At 54.3% G+C, this 12129-nt stretch overlaps 1 protein-coding gene across 2 annotated transcripts; it reads right to left on the bottom strand.

Moving 5' to 3' along the window:
- Positions 1-589: 589 nt before the first annotated feature.
- LOC147157292 (F-actin-uncapping protein LRRC16A-like) lies at positions 590-12096 on the bottom strand. 2 transcript variants are annotated; one of them, XM_086062207.1, is made up of 37 exons: positions 11796-12096; positions 10850-10947; positions 9628-9678; positions 9494-9553; positions 9069-9181; positions 8890-8987; positions 8749-8819; positions 8310-8383; positions 8169-8244; positions 8011-8099; positions 7855-7949; positions 7523-7609; positions 7343-7446; positions 7189-7266; positions 7017-7093; positions 6818-6922; positions 6670-6739; positions 6519-6600; positions 6282-6381; positions 6166-6220; positions 5909-6081; positions 5752-5820; positions 5432-5525; positions 5252-5350; positions 5061-5189; positions 4869-4979; positions 4622-4797; positions 4415-4502; positions 3844-3978; positions 3705-3771; positions 3447-3628; positions 3282-3376; positions 2754-3204; positions 2382-2412; positions 1945-2124; positions 1293-1406; positions 590-1083 (listed from the first exon to the last, which is right to left on the bottom strand). In XM_086062207.1, the coding sequence occupies exons 1-37, from the start codon at positions 12094-12096 to the stop codon at positions 947-949; spliced, it is 4215 nt and encodes a 1404-aa protein (XP_085918333.1). In that variant the 3' UTR covers positions 590-946. The 2 variants fall into 2 exon arrangements, with proteins under 2 accessions (XP_085918333.1, XP_085918332.1); XM_086062206.1 differs by having other exon boundaries at positions 8890-8990.
- Positions 12097-12129: the final 33 nt, after the last annotated feature.

The raw sequence follows: 12129 nt of genomic DNA on the forward strand, positions 1-12129 counted from the left end.
CCGCCGGAGGGCGCACTCGGGACTTAACGCCCGATATTGACTTAACAGCAACACTCGTGAAAGTTCAAAACAAATAACGAACAGCGAAAGGAAATATTTCAAGAATTGTTGTCCCACAAGTTGCTTTCTTTAAAGAACATCATCAGCAAATCGATCAATTTGATCAAGTAATCGTACAATATATATATATATATATATATATATATACATACGTGTGTGTTAAATTTACCCCGGAGGCTCATGTATTGAATTAATTGCCAAAGAGGAAAACGAAAAGACATTTTCGCTATAAATATAGTTACTTTTGTAAGTGTAAAATGTATTTTTAGTCAGTTTTTGTTTAAAAAACCCAAACATTTGATTTTGTTAATGTTGATTGAATTTAAGTTTGAGTTATTTTGTCAACTAAAATGACCTTGATCAACACTGAAAGCCAAAATGAACAATAACGAATAGTGTGGAGAGGAACAGCTCCATCCAGCCGGTGGAAACATTTCAACAAGTGTCGCTTTCTTCAAAGCACATCTAATTAATTGACAATGAATCCACTTGGACGTCGTCATCGTACATGTGGAAATGAAAACAGCCATTCGCAATACTGCCCACATTTATTACTGTTCACAAATGTCCCATTCATCGTCCAATATGCAAGAGAACAATCCATCAAATGTTAAGGTTGGCAAAAATCAGAGTTGACTTGTAGCTAATGAGGCGAGATATCAAATGGCGGCCCCTCAACTCACTCACGGCACTTTGACTCCAACAACGTCCTACCTTCAAGCGAGCCCGATTGGAAAGTGGACGTTTCGTGACTTGACCTTTCAAACGGATTGCGCAAGGCAGGCACGATTGTGTGAAGATTATTGTCAGGCCTGAAGGGCATATGACCCCGCCCCCAAAATGACTGACACCTGAAGACACGAGCGGCCGCTGGCATCTTGTCACGTTACGGCGCCGGGGGCTCCCAAGCGGGGGCGGGCAGGGACTTGGCTCGCCGACGCCCATCCGGACGGTGGCGCGGCGACGTCTTGAGGGACGACCATCGTCGTCGCTGTGGCGATGGCGCGCCGGGAACGCCGCGTGCTGGAGGGAACCCACATCCCGCGTCATGATCAAAGCCACTACCGCTCAAGTACGAGGAGATGAGTGGCGCAACGGGCCACGGTATAGCAACACACGAATGAATCGACGCAGTCGTTGATGAGTCGCGTCACGCCATTGGTCGTCGTAGCGAAAGTCGTAGTAGTGTCGATAGTATGACTCTTACAAAATAGATTAGCGGTGTGACTGACCAGTGGAGTTGATCACTTGACATCCATCACTTTGCTTTGGCTCGTGTGCCGATGGCGCCCTCCTCAGGCGAGGAGCAGGAAGTGGAACTTGGACAGCCTCCGACGTGGGAGCATCTGACAGGAAACGGCACGTGTTGGCTCATCGGGCGCTAGCTTAGCATTTCACCTGTTACCTTATCATTGTTGCACGTGAGCTAGCTTAGCATTGTCGCATATTTGATGAGCATCACCATGTGTTAGTTTAACATTGTCATTATAGCTTAGCATAGTGAAGCGTGTCACGCATTAGCTTAGCATCATCACTAGTTCTCTTAGGACTGTCACATGTTAGCATTGTAATGTCTGAGCAAAGCCTTATGACGTTTGCTTGGCGTCATACGTGTAATCCGAGCATCAGCACGTTAGGTTAGCTTTGTCTCACATTATTTTAGCATCATTGCTTGTTGACGTAGCATTGTCACGGGTTAGCTTAGCATCATACCGTGTCATCTTAGTATCATCACACGTTATTATCAGGCATTAGTTGACGTCGTCATATGTTATCGTAGCATCGTTAGCTTGGCACATGTATGGCGATGGCGTAGCATCGTGATGCGTTTATGACGACATTCACTTCCTGTTCCATCAGCAACATCTTTCTGCCTTGGCTTACCGAGCATAATGGTGCTGCCGGGGCCCAGGGGACTGGGCAGACTGGATGGACTGGGGGATTCGCTGACTGGCGTAGGGGGCGGCGACCTGGGGCTGACGGTGGGGGCTTTGGACCTTGGGGCAGCCTCTGGGCGGGACCGGTCTGAGTCTGCGCCCACGTTGGGACCGACTGCTTGATTGCCTGCAAGGACATGACGCGTACGCACTGTGAACGTGCACACACTATTTTGTCCGCTACATCCAAATGACTAAAGAGTGCTTTGGGAGTCGGGGATGAGTGAAAGAATCCCAACGGACAGAATGATTGCGCATTTTCAGGGGACAGAACTATCTTAGGCTCCACTATATAAAAACCTTCATGTATTGAAAGGAGTGAGTGATTCCAAACACAGCTGCAGTCGACACTTAGCATTAGCATTAGCATTAGCACGGACTTACCTACAAGATCATCTTCCTTTGATGACTCCAGCTAGAGAGAAAAAAAAAGAATGTCACTTTAAGGTCACAAAATCCCATCATGCCGTGTGCTCGCTTTTGAGATTTGCTGATCACAATTTGAATCTGCTGATTTGCAAATGTTTGGGAACATATTTGTTCTTGATGATGACTGTCAGTCTCCATCTTCAACTTGGAGTCGTCTGGGCTTACAGAACTCAAACTTTGCTTGTAGGACTTCCATCCGGACCTTAGCTACACCCTTACAATACTTGCCTGCTTACTCACAGTACTTAGCGAGCCACTGATTCACACCTTCGCTTCTGCGATTGAGACATTTAGCCCGTTGCCATGGAAACGAGTTGAATTGCTTACCTTGACGGCGGCCATTTTCTCCTGCCTTGCCTTCATTTCCGCCAAAAGGTCGCCGCCCATGACGGGAATGCCCATGTGGCGCGGAACCAGGGGGCCGTCCTTCTCCTCGGTGGAAGGCGCCGGCGCGTTTGTCTCGGATTGCCCGTTGGCCCAGGACGGCGCTCTGAGGGACTCCTGGCTCGGCGAGGGGGGAGACGTGGGCAGTGACTCATCCGTGACCATGCCGACGGGGGGTGTAGGCGACGCGAGGTTAGGTGACGACGCGAGGGCGGGTGACGACGCGAGGGCGGGTGACGTGGGCCGGGGCGGCCCGCCAGCCGCGGCCCCCTGGTTTTTCTCCGAGCGTGACGCCCGACCTTTGATAAGGTTGAAGAAGCCGCTCCTCCGGGATTCCCGCTTCTTGTCGGCCGACTCGTGCGCGTTTGCCGGCGTGGCTTGCGGTGCGAGGCGTCTGCGCGGACAAGAAGGCGCGTGATTGGTTGACGACGAGCCTTTCAGTGGAAGGAGCAAGCCGGTCGAGGCTCTCACTTCAAGCTGACTTTCAGGACTTTCTTGGAGAAGAACTCGTCCACGCCCTCATCCAGCTTTCCCATCATGCCCTGATGCTCCACCCCCTGCGGTGCCTGACGCCGGAAGGAAATAGACGCAAGTGGTGAGTTAGTCCCGCCGTTTTGGACTTTTGTGTTGACCTACGTCGACTCTGCTGGGTTTGGTCCGCTTCCTGGTCTTGGGCCGCACTTTGGTGTGATGCCGCAGGGGGGGCGGTGAGCCCAGAGGCGGGAAAAATGGCCCGAGGTCCGGCGGGGGCGAGGGTGGCGCTTCCACCGCGTGGACGGGCACCTCCTGCAGGGCCTTGTCCAGGTCAAAGTCCATCTCTGAGGTCAAACATCACAAGTTTGCCCTTGAGAGAAAAAAGTGGGCGCATGTCGCGCAGCCGCCGGCGTGACTTACCGAAGGCCAGCGAGACGGGCCGCAGCATCCGCACCAGAATACTCGTCCTTTTGGATTTGGCCGTCATCTGGAAGGAAAAAGTCTTGCATGAAAGACATTTCAAACGTTGTCAACAGCATTCCAGAGGAGGAGCTTGTACCACTTGAGGGTCCACTTGGCCTTCCTCTGCGTGGTCACGAGCCTCGGGATGAAGGAGGGTCTCATCCACAACTTGCGTTTCCACCTGAGACTCGGGACGTAGCGCAGGTTGGCCCTGCCCGCTCACGTGCTTGGCCTGCAGGTGGAAGATGTTGACGTATCGTCTCGGAAAAATTCATTATCATTGTTCCGTGATCAGGACTCTCTCCTGGACCTCCCCGGGGACACTTACTTCAACGCCTTCTTTTATGACATCACCCCCCCCCCCCCCCCCCGTCTCCTACATGTTCAAGTCGACACATCTGTTATGTTTGAGGTTCTTTTGTCCATGGCGAGAGCCTTGACTTTTTCATTGAGCAAATACCGACACGGCCTTCCCGTCCTGGTTTTGGTTTTCATCTTGGACAGTTTGAGCCCGTTAAGTGTCAATTGGACCGTAAATTCGATTCAGATTGTGACAGACGCAGGATGGAAGCGAGGGAGGACGGAACAGATGGAGGACAGGACTGAGCTGATGAAGAACAGATCAGGGAGGAAGGGGACGGGACAAGAGCAGAAAAATAGCAACTGACCAAGGTGTGTCGCCAGGTGGACAAAGAGTCCAGGATCCGGTCTACGATGCGATCGGAGATCAAGGATGCCGCGCTGAGTTTCAGCTCACTGGGGATGAAGACAAGAGCAAAGAAAGTCACCAGGAGGACCGGATGCACATGGCGAGTCAAGCTAATTGGAAGGCGGAGCCTGAGGTGGCGATTAGCGGAGGGCGTGTCCACTCTGACCTGATCTTGTTGAGGATGTCCACGCCCGTCTGTTCCAGGAGCGTCTTGGTGATGAACGTGCGAGGGACGCTCATCTTCCCCGCGCCCGCCCTCAGCAGATCCGGACCGAGAGCGCTCGTCTTCATCACGTGAGGACACAACGCCGAAGCAGCTTCCAACATGGCCGCCAGCATCGTCTGCGGGCACCGCAAATGGTGACAAACTTGACGGGCTCGTTTCCTGCCACGCTCAGCGTGCGCTTGACTACCTGCAGCTGCTCATCCATCACGGCCGCCACCTCCACTGCAACGGACTCCAGCTTGTCCTGAACGGCGCCGCGTAGACCGTCACCCCCTAGGCGGTAGAGGCTGGGCAGCAGCTGCAGGGTCCACAGAGGGAAGGAGCCCGCTTCAAAGCTCGACTCAGAACCAGCGTGACCTTGTCGCTGGAGTGCACTTACGGTCTTGGAGTTCCTTGCGTCTGCCATCAGGTTTTCCGCTGCTTTCATGTCCTCCTGGACCCAGCGGTCCTGGGAGAACATGAGCGAGTTGAGGTGATCCTGAACCTTCACACACGTGGTGTCCATCATCTGCACAGAAGAGCGGAGGCTCAGCCAGAAGGTCGCCTGAGTCGGGTCATTGCGGAGGCCACCTGCTGCGTGGTGCTGGTGACGATGCCCTGCTGCAGCCGGTACGCCTGCTCCTGAAGGTACTTGCGGCTCTCGTGGTTCCTCAGCAGCGAGTGCTCCATCTGCACGCAAAAGCCACACCTCCAAATTAGGGTCGGCTGGAGTTCAGGAGTCAATCCGAGCTGAGGGTTTGAGGAAGCGACCTTCAGCAGGGCGTCTTCCGTCTTTTCCGGGTTGGTCTTGAGCGCCTGTGCGGCATCCATGATGGGAACGGGCATGAAGCGGATGGTGAAGTTCCTGACCAGAAGAAAAGGCGCGCTCGTCCAATCAGACGGCTTTTCTGTGGACCGGCCTTCCGGCTCGGCCTTCGCCAAGTGCCGCTTTCGGTCGGGCAAACTTTTACTCATTGCTGAAAAGTCTGCTGCCAACTATTTGCATCAATTATCCATCATCAGCAGCCAACAAGATTGAAAAGGTCGGCGATTGTCGATGGGTGCAGCAACAGACTGGGACTGAGACTCACTTCTCCAAGGCGGACGCCACCTCCTGCAGACCCCGAGGACTGACGTTGTTCCTGTCCCAGACCAGCGTCCTGCAGAAGCCACAATAAGCCGGCGCAGAGCAGCCGCGGCGACCGACCGACCGGCCGGCGGGAAGGAAGGAAGGAAGCGAGCGCTCACCTGAGCTTGGTGTTGATCTGCAGGGCCTTGGCCAGCATTTTGGCGCCCATGTCGCCCATGGCGTTGCCGCTGATATCCAGCTTGGTGAGCGAGGCGTTGCCGCCCAGGGCGTTGAGCACCACCGCCAGGTCGCCCTTCAGCTTGGAGTCGGCCAGCGACAGCGAGGTCAGCGGCTGGGCGGCGCCAAAACAAGGTAAGCCGGTGGCTCAACTCTCCTGGGGACGTGCGTGACGCCCGCCCGCCCGTGGCTCACTCACCGATTCCTCCTCCTGCAGCAGACGGACCAGCAGGTCCAGGACGCCGGCCACATTCCTGCCAGGAACAAGGCGGCGCCAGTCAAAAGTTACACGCTGCAGCTGGCTGGCTGACTCACTTGGACTTGATGTTGTGGAAGTTTCTGCCCAATGAAAGGTGGCGGACCGAGCGGTTCTTGGCCAGCCACACCAGCAGGGTGCTCAGGTCCCCGTCCAAACCTGCCGGCAGACACCCACACTTCAAGACCAGCTCGGACGGCGGGACTGATCGACGACATCCATTGAGGGAAGCGGCAGCAGCCCGAGACGAGACACGCAAACGCGAGGACACGCAAACGCCACGCGGCGGTCGGCACCGTTGTCGGAGATGTCCAGACTGGCGATGTTGGGGATCTCGGCCACGCAGCCCTCCAGGATCTGAGAGCCCGCCGAGCGCAGCTGAAAGTCAAAGGGGAGCGCGTCACGTGACCGGCCGGGACGGACGATGGCAACGAGGGACCTCGTTACCTCGCAGCCGCTCAGGTCCAGAGACACGTCGCTCAGGTTGGGGTTGCAGCCCAGACCCAGCAGCAGCGCCCTGACGACACGTCAACAACTTCTTTTCAACCAGCGCCGGGAAACGCGCTCAGTCGCTCGCTCGTTCGCTCGTACGTACTTGAGAGCCTCGGCAGGAAGTCTGCATCCGGACATGTTGACGGAGCTCAGAGACCGGCACAGGCTGAAGAACTGCTTGAAGGACGCCGGAACCTCCCGGCACTTCCTGATGACCAGCCGACACACGCAAATGGAATCCAAATCAAAGATCGCCGTCGTCTTGTCGTGCTTACGTCACATGTGCGTCGTGTGACGCTCACCTGTGAGAGAAGACGCTCTTCGACATGTTGAGGACACGCAGACGCTTCAAACATCCTTTCAGCAGAGACGCCGATGTCTGACACACACACACAATCCTTTCATTGCTGACTTTGAAACAACAGCGTGCGCGTGCGCGTGCGCGTGCGCGTGCGCGTGCGCGTGCGCGCTCACCTGTTCCAAAGAGCAGTCAGTGCAGGACAAATCCAAAAGTTGCAAGCAGTTGTCGTGACTGAGGAAATTGTGGAGGTTCTGCAAGAGCAAGACAACATGTTGCTAACATGCTGCTAGCGCGTCGCTAACATGAAGCGCAGGATGGCGGCGTCACCTGCAGGTCGTCCCCTTTGAGCGAGTTTCCCGCCAGCTGGAGGCGCGTGAGGGTGGCGGACATGCTGGGATTGGCGCACAGCGCCTGGCACAGGAAGTTGACACCTGACACGCACACGCGTGAGGGGGGGGGGAGGGGGGGTCGGATGTCGCGGCCCGTGCAAATGGATGGATGGCTCACCTTTGGGGGACAAGGAGGTCCTGCTGAGGTTGACGTCCTTCAGGCCCATCGCCAACTTGCCCAGCTGAGTGCCCAGAGAGCACATGCCTGACACACGCACACGCATTGTCACCCAGCTGGTGATTAACACCTAAAACTGGTCTCAGGCGGACTCAAATCCCTCTTCAAGCCTCCCTGAAGTTCTTCTGCGGGAGGCAAAACGTTTCTCCGCACAAGTAACATCAACATCTCCGAGGGAGGGGCCATTTATCCCATGACAAGCAGCAGAGTGTGCGTGGGTGTGTGCGTGCGTGCGTGCGTGGGTGCGTGCGTGGGTGCGTGCGTGCGTGCACCTTTGTCTTCCAGAGAGTTGTTGCTGAGGTTGAGGGTGTGCAGCGAGGAGGCGGGGTTGTGACTCAGCGCCAACGACAACTTGTGAGCAAAGTCACTGAAAAAGAAGAGGATGATGATGATGATGAAGATGATGAAGATGTTGCATCCGCTCGCACCTTCGGAGGCCGACGTTGTCCAGGACCAGCTCCTCCAGACAAGTCGATCGGGAGACCACGCGCAGGATCTGCTCGCACACATCTGCCGACTGCATGCACGCCAAGGTCAAAGTTGAGTGCCCCCCCCCCCCCCCCCCGCCGCCAAATGCCAAGCTCACCAGTTTGCAATCTTTAGCCAGCAGCTTGGTGAACCACCTGTTGTACTCCAGAGCGCCAACGATGGCCACCAGGTCCCTGCGCAATGCAACGCGTGACCACACAACTCGTTACATGGCAACGCATCACAAACACGCACGCACCTGCTGTCCAAGTGACTGAAGTCGTGCAGGTTGAGTTCTGTAGTGTCCTGGCTCAGGTAGATGGTGTCCACGTCCTGATGGACGACAACACAAGCACTGTGAGGACGTACATGCAAGACAAGTCACGTCACGTCCGTTTACTTGTAGTCCAGTCTCAAATTTTGCATCTCTTTTGGGGGATGGGGGGGGGGGGCTCGGGTCAGGTTCTGGAGCCTTCTCAATCGGGGCTGGAATGTCAAAATCTCCATTTTGTCAAAGTCTGGGAGGTCCAAGACCACATGCACAAGTTTGGCCTGCAGAAGCACCCGAAGGTTCAGATGTGGTAAAAAAAAACAAAAAAAAAACAAGAGCAACAGGAAGTAGAACGCAGACGTCTCTGTAGTTGGAGTGGAATGTCGGGGGGGCCAAAAACGGTCAACAACAAGCACGTGGCACTCACCCACTGGACCTCCTCCCTGTAGGCCAGGTTTAGGTTGTCGCAGACGGCCCGGTACTGATCTGAGAATCCTCCTGGAACAGGATTTAGGAGACAATTTGATGATCAAAACGCTCCGGCCCCCTGCTGGTGAAAAAACGGTACCGCAAGGCCTGGAGTCCACAGGGTCCCGCTGCTCCCAGACCGCCTGCAGGGGGAGCCATCGCTCCAAAGGGGTCACCTCAAACTTCTTCAGCAGATTCCTGCTGGCGGGGCGCAAGGCAACACCTTCTCAAGCCCAGTCCAACATTTGCATCGAAGACCTGCCGCCGCTTGCTACTAACATGTCCGGGCAGATCTTTGTGAGGCAGGAGCCCACGTGCCCGATGACCCGCTCGCTGTCCTTCTGGGAACTGAACCACAGCGTACATGGGCCTCGTGGGCACTCCAGTAGCACCTGGCGCACACGCACACACACACACACACACACACACACACACACACACACACACACACACACACACACACACACACACACACACACACACACACACACACACACACACACACACACACACACACACACACACACACACACACACACACACACACACACACACACACACACACACAGGCAGCACGGGACCTCATGCTAGCATGAAGCACACTCAACGCGAAAACTCTTGTGATGATGACGATGATGTAGAAAGCAACTGCTAACAGCTAGCATGTTGCTAACAGACACTTCCTGTTACTTGTGCCGTCTCACCTGAGTGGGCTTGTTGCTACGGAGACGGTGGATGTCCAGGTAGCTGAAGGAGTGCTCCACCTGCACGCGCACGCCAACACCTTAAGTCTTTCTTCATCCAGCACGCACGCACGCACGCACACACACACACTGACCTTGGCGGGGATGCGGGCTGACAGCAGGAAGGCTCGATGGGATGACAACGCCTACACACGCACGCACACACACTTGTTAAGTGCGAGAGACAATTAGCAAAGAGAACTTGTGTTTCCATGGTTTTTGTCTTTTGAAGCCACGCCCACACGATCACATGATCCAGAGGCCCGCACACACCTGAGCGCACGTGGGCATGTGCGGGCTTCCCTGTGGTATGTGCGCGCGCGCGTCCGTCATGTCTGCACAAGTCTGCGCATGTGACGAGAGTGGTCTTGCTGCGGAATGTTGGAGGAAGGCGAAGGGTGCGAAAGGCGGCACCGACGAAGCGCAATCGGGTGGACCTCACGCTCGCCAGCTCAGGCCGCGCTGCCATTGTTTTGGGGTTGATGTTTTTTTTTGGGGCAAGAAAATGCCAATTGCATTTCGGGGCGTGGTTGCCAGCAAATTGCCGCGAGCGAGTGATAAAAGTCCAAAGGCAAGCATTTGCACTACATTAGCTTGGCCGGAACATTCTTGGAGTGGTTCAGTTGCCATCGGGATACTTTGGCAAAAGAAACGTGCGTATGCCAGACGTGAAGCAGAATCGGTAACAACGATGCCGATGGAATGGGGAAGTCGATTCCCACTTGAGATATGAGCACAATTTGACATACGAGTTCAATCGGTTCCATCCGGTGGCATTGCAAGGACCTTACCAGTTGGTGGCGCTAAGGAACCATTCGAACCTGTAGAAGGACGATACATTTGTGTTTGACGTTTGCGAGTCAACTTTTTTTTGAAAGCACGTTCTTGACACCACAACACTTGACTGCATTTTCTCTCTTTTCTCAAAGATGATTTGAGATACGAGCGCTGTCAAGGAAGGGATGCAACTTGTATGTGAAGGCCATTGATCGCCCGTTGATGAAAGATACTTTGAAAAAAGTCACCTTTCTTTCCTACGTTTATCCTCCCAACAAATGATTTGTCATGCAATTAATGCTGGGGTGTGAAGTTCAAAGCTCGTTTTGGGATCAGAAAAACCAAAGAAAAGCAAAACTTGTTTCGAATGGCGTGCTTGTGTTTGCTCGCAAATGATTGAAATGGATTTTTTGGGGGATTAGACTCGCGTCATGCCGATATTTGGCGTCCATCAAAGTCACCGTGGCGTCGCCATGACGACCTCATCGTGCCACACACAGGAAGTGAGGACAAAGGTGGCCAAGGTCAAAGGTCGCTCACCAGCACTTTGTTGTCCACCTTTTCACCTTTGACCTCCAGCTGGACCTGGCACCTGAGGGTCCACTTGAGGCTCCGCCCCACCGCCTCCTGCACGCTCTCTGCATGGCCACATGCAAACCCAAAGACAAAAAAATGAAACCATCCCGCTCGACCTTTTTGGAGTTCGTTGGAAATTTCATTTGGCGCCATTCGGCACGGCTTCTTTTCCTCACATGGACTGCGAGACGCTCCAAAGTTTGCCCTCATTTCACATTCAATCAGAATCTACAAGTGCAAATCGTTCCACTGACGCAACTGCACGTCTCCAGCAAACTCATTAGCCTAGCCTAGCCTAGCCTAGCCTAGCCTAGCAGCACGAGTTTGAGCAAATTGTCATCGGCAACAAGTGGCTTACATTGAGAGCGGAAGGAAAGCGCGTCGTTGAAAAAGGACGGCAAGAAAAAGCACAAGCGCTGAAGTCAGGAAACGGACGGACAACTCGGCGTCCTGATTGGCCGTGTCACTCAACGGGCCTTGTGAAGACACGCACGCAGTCGGCCTCACAGATACTACAGCGTGGACTATCAAGCGCACAGAAAAATAATAATACCTGCCGCTGCTGACGAGGTGTGTCTGCAAATCATGTGACCAACGAGAGAGCATTTTGCTGAGTGTCCAGACTTGGACACACTCGCAAAACACAAATGAGACTTTGGAAAGCAAAAGTAGAAAAGTGTTGCGATTTAAGGAATGTGTTGGGACACGCCTCAGGAGGGACCGGGTCGACCTTGTCAAGCATTTTTAGCAGCTCATTTCATTATTAAACATGTCAAAATGGATTTTTTTTGTTTTTAATTAATTGAGTCAACTTTCTCAACAGCCCCCCCCCCCCCCCCCACTCACTCGCCCCCAGAATGCGGCTGTTTGAAAGCGCCTTCTAAATAAAGAGGACTTGACTTGTTCTCACCGAGCAATTCCTTTGGGAAGTCTGACGGATCCATTTGGTTCTTGGAACGTCCTGGAGGAACCTCTCGCACCTTTGCAGATCCACGTCTTCTAGGTCTCCATCGTCTTCTGCAGCCAGCCGCCACAACATGGAATTCACAAACACAAGCACCAGCAAGTCTACAACGCGCGCGCGCGCGCACACACACACACCAAAACAATCCCAATCCCGAGTGCCGCCCCCAGCTTTTATGCCTGGACCAGGATATACGGATCTGGCCCGGCCGGTAGCGGAGCGCCATCTGGTGGCCATGTAGGAACATCACATGACCCTTTGGGTGGCTTGCAGGAAGAGA

This window comes from Leptonotus elevatus, chromosome 19 (genome assembly GCF_054856555.1).
Source record: "Leptonotus elevatus isolate MCC_2025b chromosome 19, RoL_Lele_1.0, whole genome shotgun sequence".
Lineage (NCBI taxonomy): Eukaryota > Metazoa > Chordata > Actinopteri > Syngnathiformes > Syngnathidae > Leptonotus > Leptonotus elevatus.